The 17,400-nt window shown below is 41.2% G+C and overlaps 1 protein-coding gene across 4 annotated transcripts in view; it reads right to left on the reverse strand.

The window, feature by feature from the left end:
• Positions 1-17,400, reverse strand: part of MACROH2A1 (macroH2A.1 histone) — a 209,697-nt gene that overhangs the window by 141,091 nt on the left and 51,206 nt on the right. For all 4 annotated transcript variants that reach the window (XM_077473992.1, XM_077473991.1, XM_077473994.1 and 1 more), the window contains exon 4: positions 7,716-7,913. In XM_077473992.1, coding sequence (XP_077330118.1) covers positions 7,716-7,913 — 198 coding nt within the window. The remainder of the gene's footprint in view (positions 1-7,715; positions 7,914-17,400) is intronic.

The raw sequence follows: 17,400 nt of genomic DNA on the forward strand, positions 1-17,400 counted from the left end.
AAAAAATAAAAATCGCAGAGGCAATCAAATACCATCAAAAGAAAGCTCTATTTGTGGGAAGAAAAGGACGCAAATTTTGTTTGGGTACAACATTGCATGACCGCGCAATTACCAGTTAAAGCAGCGCAGTGCCAAAGTGTAAAAAGACCTCTGGTCATTTACCAGCAAAATGGTCCGGTCTGAAAGTGGTTAAATAATGAGCTCTAACAAAATTGTCCTTTATTCCCTGTTCCATTCTCAGTGGAACTGATTTACTAAAGGCAAATAGAGTGTTCACTTTGCAAGGGAGGTTGTACTTTGGAAGGCAATTTTCTCCAGAGTTTAGTGAATGAGTTGAAGATCTGCTAAATTCCATCATCCAATCATGTACAAGTAAAAATGCTACTTTTCTATTTTATTTGCATGCAACTGGATATTCTTTCTAAAGAGAAATGAACAGCCAATTTGACTTTAATAAATCAATTCCTGTGTCTCATTGTACAGTTCATTTGTGTTGTCATTGAATGGTCAGTTTGAGTAGTAAAGCTCCATGCAAAGATCTTGTTATTTTAGATTTGCTTCCTCTTTTTACTGGTATGTTCACAGCTAATAATGTCAGTAAATATAACCTCTTCCTGACTAAGCACTTGGTTTCGTCACAGTTCGCTCTTTTGATTTGACCTTTTACATAATCTTCCCACCAGGCTCTTGTGCAATATTGTATTTCCTATTACACGCATATACTCAAAACACATATTAGCTAAATTGCCTTTAAATAGTGTATCATTTCAATGTCACTATTTATTTTAATGGAGAGACATGCAACCTTCTGACATTTATAATAAGCCAAGTCCGGGATGCAGGAAGTGGCTATTTAATGTGACCTCAGTCGGGGTAGCTTAGACACAGAAAGCTTTGTCTTTATGAGACATTTTTTAATACAAGAGATATTATACCTAAAATAAGTGCAAGGAAGTAAAATGCTTACCTTCAGAATATTAGCAGTTAAATAAGTTTGAACATTTCCACATTAACAGAAATAGGTTTATAAAATAACACAGGTCCACATCTATCAATGTGTGTAAAATAAAAACTGTATGTGTTGCCTTACAGTAACCATTTATACTCAACTTACAAAGGAAAATGACAGTTTGAATCAAAGTTTGAAATGTATTGCTAACTGGTGTCGTGTATGTAAAAACAGTTATTAGTGACATCTTTATAAGTATATTTCTGTACAGTAGCTCATAAATGTCTATGAAGTAAAAATTTGGTTGTAATACATGAAGATTAGAGATGGATAAAAGGATCCAAGCAAACTAAGATTCGGCCCACATCAGGGTGCTAAAATCATACAATTTGCTGGCCCTTCATAAAAACAACATATTGGGAAAATATGGGAGACGATGATGCTGAATTAGAATTAAATGAGCACATTCCAGGGATGTCATTCTCATACTTTCAATATAGATGAGTTATTATAAACCTACAAACCTAGAACAAGCATGTGTTTATTGGGTCCTATGCCACCTGGTCAGTGGCTACTATGTATTTAAAAGAAAAATGAGCATAACAGCTATGAGCTTCCCTTTTTTCAAAACAAGTTATGTACCTTGGTGAAGCTCATCTCTCTGTGAAAGAGGGAAACATGTGTGTGCAGGTGCAATGCACAGGCTCTTGCAATGAATTATCCCACCCTCATGTCCTTACTGAGGTACAGATTGCAATTATGGTGCTAGAGAGACTGTGGCTGAAATACAGCATGTAGAGAAAGGATGGATCCCAAGAGCACTCTGCACAGTCCCCCTTGATGGAATGTGTAGTAATTAGCAATGAGAAATTACAGACCTTAAAGACGCGAATGTGTGGGTGGAGCCACACACAGTAATGGTGCAGTGGTGACAATAGGTTTGAGGTGGAAGGGGTGCAGAATTGTGTTTTGGGGGGTTGAAATAGTGTGGAGGGGCAAAAAGTGGTGAGGGCAGTGCTGGGTGGGCAGAGTGGTGAAAATGGGGTGGAGGAAAAACATTGGGGAGGGCAGGGGTGTGTAGGTAGGGAGAAGAAATAAATGGTGAGGGCAGTGGAAGAGTTTTAGGGACAGGGATATGTGAGTGGGCAGGGGAAAGACTGTTGAGCGCAGGGGTGGATAACAGGAAAAATGGTGAGGGCAGCAGAAGTTTGGTTAGGGCCTCAGAAAAAATTTTGAAGGCTAAGTGGAGGTGGGGTGTTGTCAGAGTGGTGAGGAAGTAGGGGCTTCTGGCAGAGTTGTAAGGGAAGAAACCCAGCATGTCTGTGGTGGATAGAGCGGTGAGGGTGCAGGGCAGAGTGTTAAGGGTGGGATAAGGGGGACCTACAGATTAGTGAGGGTGTCAGAAAGAATAGTGGCATCAGGGGTAGGTAAGCGGGCATGGTGGTTGGCAAGGAGATTTGAAAGAGTGATTTGGCAGTGTGGTGTTGGGGGAGGGGGACAGAGAGGCGTGAGCAATAATTTGTTCAGCACACAGGAGTCTGAAACCCACGCCCGTGAAAGGATCCCCATGCTTTCACATTAAAAATCAGGAACGCATGGTAGTGGCTGGTCTGTACTGCCACAACCACTGGATTGGCACAGGGCCAATGTGGTGCCTATATTTAAAAAGGGAACAAAGTCTTTACCAAGTAACTATAGACCCGTTAGTTTAACTTCTTTAGTTGGGAAGATACTGGAGGGATTAATAAAAGACCACATAGACGAGTTCTTGCAGGAAAAAAATATTTTAAGCAACAGACAGCATGGATTCATGAAAGACAGAAGTTGTCAGACAAACCTGATTTCTTTTTATGAGGTGGTAAGTAAAGCCTTGGACAGAGGGGTGGCAGTGGACGTGGTATACTTGGATGTGTAAGGTAAAGTCTACAGGTTTGGAAATATCAGTTTGTAAATGGGTAGAAAACTGGCTAAAAGACAGAATTCAGAGAGTAATGGTTAATAATTCTCACTCTGAATGGTCTAAGGTTATCAGTGGTGTACCCCAAGGTTCAGTGCTGGGACCCTTACTTTTTAATATATTTATAAATGATATTGGGTCTGGAATCAAAAGTAACTTTTCCGTATTTGCAGATGACATCAATCTATGCAGTAGAATAACGTCCTTACAGGATGTCTCCAATTTACAAGCCGACCTCAATGCTCTGTCTAATTGGGTGACTATGTGGCAGATGAGGTTTAATGTTGAGAAATGTAAAGTTATGCACTTGGGGGCTAAGAATATGCATGCATCATACATGCTAGGGGGAGTATAACTGGGGGGATCCATAGTGGAGAAGGATCTGGGGGTTTTGGTAGATCACAAGCTCAATAATTGCATGCAATGCCAAGCTACTGTTTCCAAAGCGAGCAAAATCCTTTCCTGTATTAAGAGAGGTATAGACTCTAGAGAGAGAGATATCATTTTGCCCCTGTTAAAATCATTAGTAAGACCTCATCTGGAATATGCAGTTCAGTTTTGGGCACCAGTTCTCAAAAGGGATATCGGGGAACTGGAGAAAGTGCAGAGAAGGGCAACCAAACTGATAAGAGGCATGGAGGAACTCAGCTATGAGGAAAGATTAGAGGAACTGAATTTATTCACTCTTGATAAGAGGAGATTAAGGGGAGATATGTACAAATATATAAGGGGTCCATATAGTGAACTTGGTGTCAAGTTATTCACTTTACAGTAAACAAAGAGGACAAGGGGGCACTCTTTACATCTGGAGGAAAAAAGATTTCATCTCCAAATACGGAAAGGTTTCTTCATAGTAAGAGCTGTGAAAATGTGAAATAGACTCCCTGCAGAGGTGGTTCTGGCCAGCTCAGTGGACTGCTTTAAGAAAGGCCTGGATTATTTCCTAAGTGTACATAATATAACTGGGTACTAACATTTATAGGTAAAGTTAATCCAGGGAAAATCCGATTGCCTCTCGGGGGATCAGGAAGGAATTTTTTTCCCCTGCTTTAGCAAATTGGATCATGCTCTGCTGGTGTTTTTTGCCTTCCTCTGGATCAACTGTGGGTATAGAATTGGGTATATGGGATTGTATGATATTATTATAATTTTTTTATTTTTTGTTTTTTTTTGTGGTTTAAACTGGATGGACTTGTGTCTTTTTTCAACCCAACTATGTAACTATGTTACTATGTAACCACACATGCACGAGATCTTTCTCACCATATTGTGTTTGCAAAAAAATTGGTGGGGATATCCTACTCGTGTAGGGTAATGGCAGCAGAGACCAGCCACTACCACACATGTGTGAGATATTGTTGCCATGTTTTTTTATAGCACATTATGGCAGAGAGACCCCATGCATGCATGGTGTAGCTGTACAGACTGGCCTCCACTGCATATGTGTGCACATGAGGGATATCACCATATTGCTTGTGGTCTTGTGGAAGCACAGGAGTCCTTCACCCTGCACTCCGAATTTTCAATGTACATGTGTGGTCAGATACAGAATTCTCCTGTGCAAGCATGAGAATGTAGAAGAGCGATAAATGGGACACATATAGGCGACATCATATATGCATAGGGCAAAGTGTACTGGGAATGGAAACATTTTATAGGACAAAGCTGCCATATTGACAGACACAGCCAGTGTGGCAACTTCTTGAAGTTTGGGGGGGGGGGGGGGGATATTATTTTAGGATTGTCCTTTGTAAGTACAATTTTTAATTTTAACTAAACATTTTACATCTATTACCATCTAACCTAACGATAATCCTATATGCTAATTGTGAACATGCATTATGATTTTTAAATTGAAACTAATGCCGCGTACACACAATGGGACATTCCGACAACAAAATCCATGGGATTTTTTCCGACGGATGTTTGCTCAAACTTGTCTTGTATGTGCACGGTCACACAATGTTGTCGGAAATTCCGACCGTCAAGAACGTGGTGACGTACGATGAGCCGAGAAAAGTAAAAGTTCAATAGCCAGTGTGGCTCTTCTGCTTGATTCAGAGCATGCGTAGAACTTTGTGCTTCGGAAACTGATTTTGTTGCCGGAAAATTTGAGATCCAGATCTCAAATTTTGTGTGTCGGAAATTTTGATGGAAAATGTAAGATGGAGCCTACACACGGGCAGAATTTCTGACAAAAAGCTCCCATCGAACATTTTCCATCGGAAAATCCGACCGTGTGTACACGGCAGAGTGAAAAAAAACACCATTTTACATGCTGTATTCTTCTCCTAATACGTTAGTTTTATGACCATGCATAATATTATTGCCAATTAATTTTAACTAACTGGAGGGAAATTGAGAAGGTGGGAATATGAGGGCAGTTGCTGACGCTAACCAAACACATATGACCACCTAAAGTGATTAATGGACTATCTCGGTACTGATACAATGATAAAATGAATGATAAAATCGAATTTTAATACATATAAGACATACAAAAATATAAAAAAACAAAAAAAAAATACACCAAAAATAACTAACTACCAACGGGTTCCCCCGTAGAGTTTCTATTGGAGTAGAGTATAGGTTGTTTCCTCTACCGGTTTTGCGGCATAAACCGCTTCTTCAAGAGGAGTGGTCTATGAAACAGATAATACATTAAGACAAAGCATATTTACAGAGCAATATAAACTTTAACAACACATTACAATCAATATTAAGGTAGGAAGACTTGCTCACCCGATTAAACAAAACAGACTAGCGACAGGACCCAACAAATTCCCCCCGCGCCGGACAAGGGGGATTGTGAATGACAAACTCCAATTAGAAGGTAAAGATAAAGGTTAGGGTATAAAAAAAGTTTATATAAAAGATGGTGTAGTACAGTGGTGGAGGAACCAAGGTAGTGCCGCTCCACTACCTTGGTTCCTCCACCACTGTACTATGCGGTTTATGCTGCAAAACCTGTAGAGGAAACAACCTATACTCCACTCCAATAGAAACTCTATGGGGGAACTCCTTAGTAGTTAGTTATTTGTGGTGTATTTTTTTTTTATATCTTTTTATGTTTTATATGTATTAAAATTTGATGTTTATTACATTAATTTTGTCATTGTATCAGTATCAATATAGTCAATCACTTTAGGTGGTCATATGTGTTGGTCAGCGTTAGCAACTGCCCTCATATTTCCACCTTCCCAATTTTCATATATCAACCTGGATGACGGTACTTTTATACTATATGTTATTCATTAGTATATGAGGCTATACCTAAATTCTTGTCAACTAATTTTGCATGTAGCATGATTTTAAATAGCGTGGTAATTATTGCACACAGATTTTTGTGGAACCGCACACCTTTGGTGACATTTAAGGGGGGAAATATACTAGAGTCATGCACACGTCAATAGATTTCAACAACATTCTTTACTCAAAAATTTACTTCACAATGATAAATACCCCCAGAATAACAGATCACATTTATGCTGATCTATTAAAACTTTGATTGCAACAATTTTTAAGCAGGCATAATATTGTGTAAATAAAAAAAGGTCTCTGATAAACCTCAACTCAAAGTGTATATAACACAAACTCTAGTTTTAAGTATGGATGGTATGTGCAGGAGAAATGGGTAGGTCTCATAGGCAGCCCAATGTTCAAATGAAGAAGCACACAAGGCAGGCTAACAAATGCAGGCAATTTCAAGGCAGCGCCTTAGTCCTTTCTTTTTACAACAGCAAGTCCTGTTATTGGTAGGATCTCCAGACTAGAAAGTTTGCAACAGATTTAAATAAAATGATTTGTTTAGGAAAACAGTTGTGCACTGGAGCATGATACCAAACACATAAAAAAAACTATTTTGGGTTTACATACACTTTACATAGTACAAACACAATATTATTAAATTACCATACAGACACATATCTTATCACTTCAAGTGGAGGTCCGCCCAAAAAAAATAAAAAATTAAAAGCCAGCAGTAAGGATCAGCTCAGGTGTGTTCGCATGTTCCACGTGCAGAGGCCGCTAGGAAGTCGGCGCAGCACTGCGCTAATCACCGGCAGTGAGACATTGCCCGATCTCTGCAGCCGCGCATCGGGGCAATGTCTCAATGCCCGTGATTAGCGCAGCACTGCACAGACTTCCTGGCGGGCTCTGCACGTGGAAGATGCGAACACGCCAGAGCTCATCCTTAGCCAGCAGCTACGCTACTGCAGCTGCTGGCTTTTAACAATAGGACACTTACCTGTCCTGGAGTCCAGCGAAGTCGGCACAGCAGCTGATGCTTCCATCAGCTGTCATGCGCTGCTGCCGCCATTGCAGATAAGGGAGCCTGGCAGTGTAGCCTTACGGTTCACGCCGGGAACCCTACTGCACAAGTGCGAGGCCCCACTCCTCTCTCCTACTGGCCTGGCAACAGGGGGGGGGGGGCTGGGAGGATAGAGCCCCGCCGCAACGTCATGGGCCGCGGCAAAGACAGGTATAATGTCCCCCGTACCCCCTTTTGAGTGGAACTCCGCTTTTAAAGTTATTTTACATAAAACCTTCCCTATTATATTTAGGGTTATCATTACCAATGCAATTCTATTTGTGTCAGTTTTTACTTAAAAAGATGGACCAAGTAATCAAGGACTTGTATAAATCCATTTTCATAAAGTTCAGTGTGCTATGCAGAAGGTAACTGCTACAGTCTCAGTTGAGGCACTAGTCAGAACTCATGTGTGAACTTACATAGGATTAGCACTTATTTTGGCAATAATTAATTCTCATAATATATTATGTTGAACCAGTTGTGGGTGCACATACCTTGGATTTTCGGACTCCCTTTTTGGCACCTGGCTTTTTCGAAGTTGATTTTTTGGATGATGTGGTTTTGGATTTCTTTGCAGGTGGGGGTGTAATAATAGCCTCCAACTTTCCTTTGGTTCCACGCTTCTTTGCCAACAGCTCAGGATGAATATTTGGTAACACACCACCACTTGCAATGGTGACACCTTTTAATAGCTAACAACACAGCAAAATAAAAGAAAAAAATTCTATAATTTTCAGATTTAGGCAAAATGAGATCAAAGATTATTATAAATATGTATGGATAAATTTATTTAATAAAGGAGACTGTTCACCAAGTGAATGTTTTTCTTTAAGACGCAAGTCTCATTTTAAAAAATACTGCATTTACTTTGCAAAGGGAATGATAGTAACGTGAGCTTGTGTTAATTTTTAAATAATCAATTATGTGTGACAGATAAAAGAAAAAAAAAAAAAAAAGGATTCTTACCAGCACATGACCAGCTGATTGAAGTAAATGTCGTTTCATATTACCCCATTGAACATTCAATTTGCACAGGGAACAGTATCTATGCCTTTACTAAATTAGTCAAATTGTTACACAGATTAAAAAGAGAACACATCCACCAAGTTCAAGGTTTAAAATAACCTATTATTTAATATTAATATTTACAAATGTAAAAAACACAACATATCTATCACAGTTTTAAAGCTAGTTAGGTTGAAAGAAGACACAAGACACAGATCTAGTTAAACCCATTAAAAAACAAACACACACTAAATAGAAAACCTCCATATACAGTAAAACCTTGGTTTGAGAGTAACTTGGTTTGACAGCGTTTTGCAAGACAAGCAAAATATTTTTATAAACTTTGCCTTGATATACAAGCAATGTCTTGATATACAAGTAGCGTCATGTCACAACTGAGTTTAAAAGAAGAGAGAGGCGCCCCTAAAGGTAGCAATATGGTTACATTTCATGAAGGTACAACATTTAGCAACTCACATGGTTGATGATTAAAAGAGGCATATCTAAGTATGCAGGCATCCGGGGTAAAGCTGTTCACATAAAACCATCCTTCGCACCGCCATAAATGTCATCCCTTTCACACTGCACTCCACGAGCGTTTCAAGCCTCACTTTCAGATCGCTCCACTGCAGGGTAGTTTTTCGGGTCACAATTGCAGACTGACAGTGGTGAGAGCAAGCAGTGCAGGGGATGGTTTATGTGGACAGTTATACCCCAGATGCCTGCAACGTCTGTTTTATTCATCCACCATGTGACTTGCTAAATGTTGCACCTACATTAAATGTAACCATATTGCTACACTTAGAGACTCCTCTCTTCTCCTTTATACTCTGTAGCTCCTGCTGGATTTTGCTTCGAATCCCCTTGTAGAGGCTTCCATTTGTGGATGGACATTTCATGGTTACACAACCTGGTCACATTGCGATAATATTTTTATATGGACTATAAACTGAAGAACTTATGAATAAATGGTTGTGGACTGAATCATCTGAGTTTCCATTAATTCATTCTTAAGGCCCATACACACGATCAGACTTTTTGACAACAAACATGCAAATTAGCTGTTTTGGAGCAACGTCCGACTGTGTGTACGCTCCATCGGACAAACTTTTTTGGTTTTCATCAGACTTTTGTTGGCTGTGCGAACGGACAAACTTTCTGGCAACAAAAGTCCGATGGAGCAAAGTCTGATCGTGTGTACAGAAAACCATAGGACTTTTGTACAAAGTACAAACAGGCATGCTCAGAACCAATGCAAAAGATCAGACAACATTACAGAAGTTGACCAAAGGTGGCGGTAAAGAGCAGAAAAACCACGTGATTTTGTGAAAGTTGGCTGAAAAAGTCCTGCTGTGTGTATGCAATACAAGTTCTCGGCTGACGCCCTTTGTACAAAAATCCAAGCGAAAGTTTGTACAAAGTCCTATCGTGTGTATGAGGCTTAATTGTTTCAAAATTTGCTTTGATATACAAGTGCTTTGGATTACAAGCATGTTTCTAGAACAAATTATGCTCGCAATCCAAGGTTTTACTGTACACAATTCTATACACAAAGTAGATCCAAAAGAAAGGAAAAAAAAAAAAAAAAAGGAAAAGGGCCCTTTCCCACTGATCTACTTTTGCCACACTGGAACGCACAAATCCAACGAGCAGGACAAAAGTGCATCAAAAATTATTTGCCTTTAACGCTTATGAGACTTTCACATCATTGTGCTACGTCTGTGCTGCGGTTTGAAAATTCCTACATGCAGCATCTTTGGTGCACTTTTTAAAAGATGCACCTTCCAGTGAAATCAATGGAAACCGCAACAAAAATGCACCAAAAACACACCCAGGCTGCGCTTTTATTGGTTGTTAAGGAGTGGCGTCCTTAACCAGTGAATAGCTTTATAATTCAGTTTTCGTTAGGGTGTTAAAGTGGTTGTAAACCCTTACAAACCACTTTGACCTACAGGTAAGCCTAGATTAAGGCTTACCTGTAGGTCCAAGCAATATCTCCTAAACCTATATGGTTTAGGAGATATTTGCCCGAAAACGGGCACCGCACTGAGCGCGGCAGTTCCAAGAATGGAGCTGCCGCGCGTGTCGACTCCCGTGCGCATGCGCGGGAGTGACGCCATCGCGGCTTCGCCGAATGACAGCGGCGGAGCTGCGAGACGCCACCAGCAAGATGGATGCGGCGGACTACAGGGGACAGCGGCGACTTCGCTGGCTCCTGTGTCAGGTAAGTGACACATAATGGGCTACTATGAGATGCATAGTAGTCCATTATGCTTTACCTTTGCAGGGAAAAAAAGAGGAAGTAAACTCATCAGGGTTTACTTCCTCTTTAATACTACTACTACTTGAATACATGCATGTAAAATATATAAAAAAAAAAAAAAAAAACATCATAAATAAATGAATGTAGTAAATGAATACTAAGTAATAATACATAAATAATTAGCCTCTAACCTTAATGCATAACCCTTAAAAAAAGTAATAAAATAATAAAAAAACTAAACAGCCTAACCCCAACACAAAATCAATGATTATTAAAATAGAAATATATTTATTTTTAGTTTGGGTTCAGGTGTTATTATTAATAATACTAAATATATATATATATATATATATATATATATATATATATTGTGCACAACTGCACACAAAGGCGCGCAGATGGCGCTTTTCCATAAATTTTTATGGCCATAAAAACGTGGCAAAAACTCACAAACACCGCCGGATACCAGCGACCCCCGCACCCTACCATGTTTTCCAGGCTTGCCCATCTGCAGGCAGGGGATGCGAGATGGCGGTTGCCGACGGCTGGAGTGGAAGGAGAAGAGCGGACACACGTCTGCTCTTCTCCCCTTCTTGTTGTGTGACCCAGAAAGTGACATCTCTGACATGACTTCCAGATCGAGCTCTCTGTGTCCCCGGCTAGCTTAGCCAGCAAAGAATTCAGCGAAATATAGGGGAAACATGCACGGTCTTTTAGACCCTGCATGTCTCATTAAAGAAAACCTGTCACCTAAAAAACATCACATATGGGACAAAAAGTCCCCTATGTAATAAAAATTACACCGAAGCACGTAACCCCCCCCCCGCCCCAAAAACATGTTTTAATCCCCCCCACATATATGCACTTATGAACATAAGCGCATGCGTTGAGGGTGCCTACAAATGAAAACGCTAATTATAATACACACGGTACATATCGTCATGCACACCAGAGGGAGAGCAATAAGTGTAAGCCCTTGTACACACGGTCGGACATTCCGACGGAAAATGTCCGATCGGACCGTGTTGTCAGATAATCCGACTGTGTGTGGGCTCCATCGGACTGTTTCTGTTGGAATATCCGACTGACAAAGTTTTAGAGCTGGGCTATAAAATTTTCCGACAACATGATCCGGACTTTGTCCGATCAGAATTCTCTACAAACGATCGGACAAAGTACCACGCATGCTCAGATCAAATTCCTAGACCAAAGCTATTGGCTACTAGCCTGAACGTAGTCCCGTCGTAACTAAATTACGTCATCACGTTGCGAACGATCGGATTTTCTGACAACTTTGTCCGACTGTGTGTATGCAACACCAGTTTCGGAAAAAATCTGTTGGACAAAATCCAACGGATTTTTTTGTCGGAAAGTCCGACCGTGTGTACAAGGGCTAAAACAAGATCTCCTCTGCAAAACTAAACTGATACCTATAGGGAAATTTTGAATTGTCACCTAAACAAAATATAGGGTACTGAAATGTGTCGCCATTTTACAAGAGCACACAAATTTAGGGTTGGACATGTTTGGTATCTATTTATTCGGTGCAACCTCATTTTTTTTTATATTTTACCAAAAATGTGAGTTGTTTATTGTGCTTGTTTGGCCTAAAAGTGACTTTGCTGTGCCTTTTACTGAAATTTTGCATTCCCTAGACCTTTGTGGTAATAACTTGTGACATAAAAAATGTAACTGTCACCATTTTATAAAGAACATATTCTGTACCTACAGAATAAAAAAAAAACTCTCTTAATCCAAGAGATCCCCTGTTTCTTCTGTGGTTCCCCTAAAATGAAGGGCTTACCACTGACTTCTCTATATGGGCCATTTCATATGGTTATTTATAATGGTAATTATAAAATTAGGATCATCTTACTTCTATATGATTTTCTCAAGTTCTTCCTCTGTACTTATTGCTAAGTTTATTTTTCTGGAAAAATATCTCAGTTGACTGCCTCTGGTGAGGGGGGGGGGGGGGGGGGGGTCTCTATTTTTACACCCATTTCTCAAAGGATCCATAATCCAAAAGTATTTCTTGATCTATCCTGCTTGCACTTTGTCCAGTGAAAACTTTTTTCCCCATGTTCACCAGATAGATCTAAGTTATGTCTCTGGTGTAAATGTATTTTGCCAACCCACTTAAAAGCTAGTCAACAAAAATGCTTAATAACTGTACTGATAACATGTCTTTAGTGCCATGACATCAGCACAGAAAAAAAAAGTGTTACCTTTATTGTATGAAAGGACATGTATAAGCAGAATTTAATTTGCTCTGAAATCTGCATCCAGACTATCAGCAATGATTTCTTTACAATGGGGGCCAAAGTTTATATAGTAACATTACAACTTTATTAATCGAAAACTTCAATGTACAAAGAAATAAATAACTACAGCAACAAGCTAAATAATAAAAAAAAAGCAAAGGGTGAGGTTAAAAGTGTTACCACAGCGCACTCTAGTGTTCAACTGGAAATCATACACTGGATAACGGATCCAAAGTATAATGACAATAAAGAGTGGCAATGTTAATGTAATTCAATATTACCCAAGATCTATGATGTATGTTTATATAAATACCACATGGAACATGTGGAAATATAAAAAAAACAAAAAAAAAAAACTCTGGTAAAACATTTCCCTGGCCTAACCGACAGTAACCATGGATTCATTGCACATTTATTGGCATCCCTTTCATGCCCAGGCCAATTTTCAGCCTTCAGTGCAATTGCACTTTGAATGACAATTGCACAGTCATGCAACACTGTATTTATAAGAAATTTGTATATATTATTTTAGACAGATAGAGCTTTATTTTGGTTATATTTAATCATCAGTGTTTGTTTTTTTTATTTTTTGCTAATTAAACTAAAAAAAATGGTTTTCCTAGTTTAAAGTTAAAATTTTCAAATAAGTAACTTTTCCTCTTCACTGATGTGCGCTGATGAGGCTGCACTGATGAGGAGGCACTGACAAGGCTGCACTAATAAGCTGCTCTGATGGGCACTGGTTGGCATGGATGGGGCTGCACTGATAATCAAGGCACTGATGGTCAGTGCCCGGATTATCAGCGTAAACAGTGTTCTCACTGTGCCCTGTCAGACTTGACAGTTATTGGCTCTCGTTTTCTCACACTGAAACAGGTGTGTGAGGTAAGGAGAGCCTATAACCGGAAAGTTTGTTTACATGTGATTGGACACAGCTGATCACATGGTAATGGGCCGCTGTGATTGGTCCTTTATCCCGATCTGTGATCAGTTGTGTCAAAAGGACACAGCAATCACAGGGCACGCCTGATGTACGCACATGGAACAAGGTCTACGGGCATCCTCCCAGAACTGGAGGCCCACGCTGTAGCCGGGTGGCAACTGGTTAAACCAGGTGAATATGCAGCAAGAACTGGTATCCAAATGCAATCCTGCATAAAAATTGCATGCATGCAATAAAGTGCACTGCACGAAAATATGTTGTAATTTATTACAACCCCCCCCCTATCAAAATCTAGAACGTCAACTTTTGTTTTTGTTTTAGTTTATTTACTTTGTTTTTCTCTCAACTCCAACAAGCCTCTACTCCTGCCTCGGAGAGAATGACATCTCCTCTGCTACTTCCTCCTGGTGTATGCACATACCAAATACTAGGATACTACATCAGCTTTTTTTTTTATAATTGTAATTTTTAGTAATTTTCAAAGCAAAAACAAAAACAATACACTAGTGCATTGGAAGATTCAGTACATAAAGAAAGATATAGATCATGGTGAAAAACATAAGTTACAACAGACAGAGAAAAATGTCCACAAACGCAGGCACAAAGGTGAACTGCGTATCCGTATCTCGTACTGTAAAGAACAAACAGTTAATGTAAATCAAACAAACTATTCTGATCAACAAGTGGCCGGAGGCCAAAAGAGAAAGGCAAAACATCCGAACATTCACATGGTCAGCATAGTAAGTCCCCGGAAGGGGGGGGACAGGTTACCCCGAGAACTGGGTAGGGAAGGGGGGGGACGGTAGCCATCAACAAAGGGCCCCGGTCGGTAGCTGCAGTCAGATGGATGTACCGGCAGGAAGAGCCCCATATGCCGATCGATCCCAGGGTTCCCACACTTTATCGAACTGGGGAACCAAATCATGCACAGAGGCTGTCAAATACTCCATTCTCCTAATTTCAGACACCAGTTGGAGTAACCTAGGCCAGGGGGGAGTTGCACTTGACAACCAACACAATGGGACAAGCCTCTTAGCAGCAAGTAAAATGTAGGAAACCAGTCGATTGGTGTTTTTAGGTATACCTGGTACAGGGAGACCCAGCAGACAATGTAGGGGATCAATCGGGAGGGATACCCCTGTCACCTCCACCACCAAAGACCCCACCGCTATCCAGAAAGGCTGTATCAAAGGGCATTTCCAGAAGATATGAAACAATGACCCAATGTCAAGTCCACAACGCCAACAAGATGACGAGACTGAGGAATCGTATTTGTGGATGACATCGGGGGTCTTATACCAAAACATAAGGATTTTTATTGCTGTTTCCCTTTGCGTGACACACTTAGAGGATTTGAAAGTAGAGGACCAAATCCTATCCCATGTCTGCAGGGAGATAGGTTTGTCCAACAACTGAGACCATTTACTCATATACAGATGCGTAAATTCGTTTAGAGGGGTCGACTCATGGAGGATTCGGTGAATAGAGCAAATTAAATTAAGTTGATGTGGGCCTTGAGCGCAGAGAGGCTCAAAAGCTGTGGGAGTGTCAAGGGTTAAAGTCGGAGATTTAGAGTTAAAGAAGTGATATTTTTCTCGCAAGGTCTCAAAGGCATGGAGTCTACGGGAGACAGGGTGTACCAGGTTTCTAAGTTGGAAAAGCGGGGGATCTAGCCACGGGGAAATCCTACCCATAGACAATCCATCAGGGATAGTAGGATTAAATAAGACATTCGTGAGCGGGAGGCAGGCCGAGGAGAGGGAGTACTTTTTGTTACACTTTTGCCACAAGTCCAAAGTAAATTACATTGGGGCCGTACATTGACGTCTAAGGGTAGAGGGCAGTGGGGATGGGGCGCCCCAGATCAAGGAGCATGGGAGAACCGGATACAGGACCCCCTTTTCAATAGCAGCCCACCGACTCGTGGCATTAAGAGAGGACCAGGTAGCAATAATTCGTAAATGGGTAGCTTGATAATATTTCACAATATCCGGAGCACCCAACCCCCCCCCGCCCCGACCCACGGGCGCAAACACCACAGAGCTGGAAAAGCGATGGGACCTGTCAGCCCATATACATTTAAGGAAACGTCGTCGGAGAAGTTTAAGCTGAGGGGTCGGAACGGGAACTGGCAGTGTCTCAAAGTGGTAGAGCAGTCTAGGCAAGACTGACATTTTAAGGACGTTGATCCTGCCCAGCAGGGATAAAGGGTATTTAGACCAGGTCAGTAGTGAATTATTTATATCCTGAAACAGGGCAGGAAAGTTTGCACGGAACAGGTGGGAGTAAGAAGGGGTCAGAAAAACCCCCAGGTACTTGAGTGAATCACTGCACCATCTATAGGGATAAGATTCTTTTAGTCTAGAAAGTTGTGTGGCAGGGATGTGTATGGGGAGGGACTCAGTCTTAGAGGTGTTAACCTTGTACCCAGAAATACCCCCAAAGGATGTTATTAGCTTGTGCAATGAGGGGAGGGATATCTGTGGATTGGTAATAGTTAGCAAGACGTCATCAGCAAAAAGTGATAATTTGTACTCTCCCTGTCGCATCACCACCCCACGGATATCTGGATGAGAGCGTACGGCCTCGGCCAGGGGTTCCAGACATAAAATAAATATTAGCGGAGATAGATGACACCCCTGCCGAGTACCATTCAACAGGGGGAAGCGAGGCAACAGAAAGGACGACATCTGTACCTGGGCAGTGACCGTTGAGTATAAAGCTTCCAGTGCCCTCAAAAAGGGGCCCCGAAACCCATAAACCCTGAGCGTGGCGAACATATAAGGCCAGCTGAGCCTCTCAAAGGCCTTTTGGGCGTCTAAGCTAAGTAGGAGTGCTGGTTTGTTGGTCCTATCCAGAAGATCGACTAGATTGATCGTGCGGCGGGTGTTGTCACCCGCGTGTCTGCCAGGCACAAACCCCACCTGATCTCTGTGAATAAGTTTGGGGGCAAGAACCGATAACAGGGAGGCAAAAATTTTTGTAAATATTTTGTAGTCAGAATTCAGAAGGGCTATCGGCCTATAATTATCTGGGATGGAGGGATCCTTACCCGGCTTGGGGATCACTGAGATGAAGGAGTGTGAGAAATGTGGATGGGGAGGGGTGCCCCGTAGTAAAGTATCAAATAAAGTGAGCATGTGAGGTCCTAAGATGTCTAGATAGGTTTTATAGTAGAAATAGGGGAGTCCATCAGGGCCAGGTGACTTATGCGATGGAAGATCCCGCACTACGTCAGAAAGCTCCTCCGCCGATACTGTCTTATTAAGGGCCTCTAGATCGCTCAACGAGAGTTTGGGGAGTTTAAGATTGGAGAAGAAGGCTTTAAATTTCTCTTGAGTAAAGTGAAAATGGTTCTCTGGGGAAAGACAGTTGTAGAGTTTATGGTAAAATTTACCGAACATGTTTGAAATTTCACGAGAGCAGTAGGTCCTAGATCCGTCAGGCCGGGAAAGAAACTCAGGAAAAGAATTGAATGCACGTGGACGCAGTTTATTGACTAGCATTGTATGAGGTTTATTGGGGAATTCGTAGAATTTCTGCCTCATCCAAAGCAGCGATTTGGCTGCCCGGTTGAGTTGTGCTGTTTTAATCTGTTCCCTAAGGAGAGGGACCCTCCGGAGCCTTTCCACCGTGGGGGCGGCCAGGAGCTTCCGCTCAGCTGTGAGAAGAGCAGAGGTTAGTGATCGGATAAGTGCGGACCT

This window comes from Lithobates pipiens, unplaced genomic scaffold, assembly GCF_037356315.1.
Source record: "Lithobates pipiens isolate NorthernLeopardFrog02 unplaced genomic scaffold, aLitPip1_a1.2 Scaffold_8, whole genome shotgun sequence".
NCBI classification, from domain to species: Eukaryota; Metazoa; Chordata; class Amphibia; order Anura; family Ranidae; genus Lithobates; species Lithobates pipiens.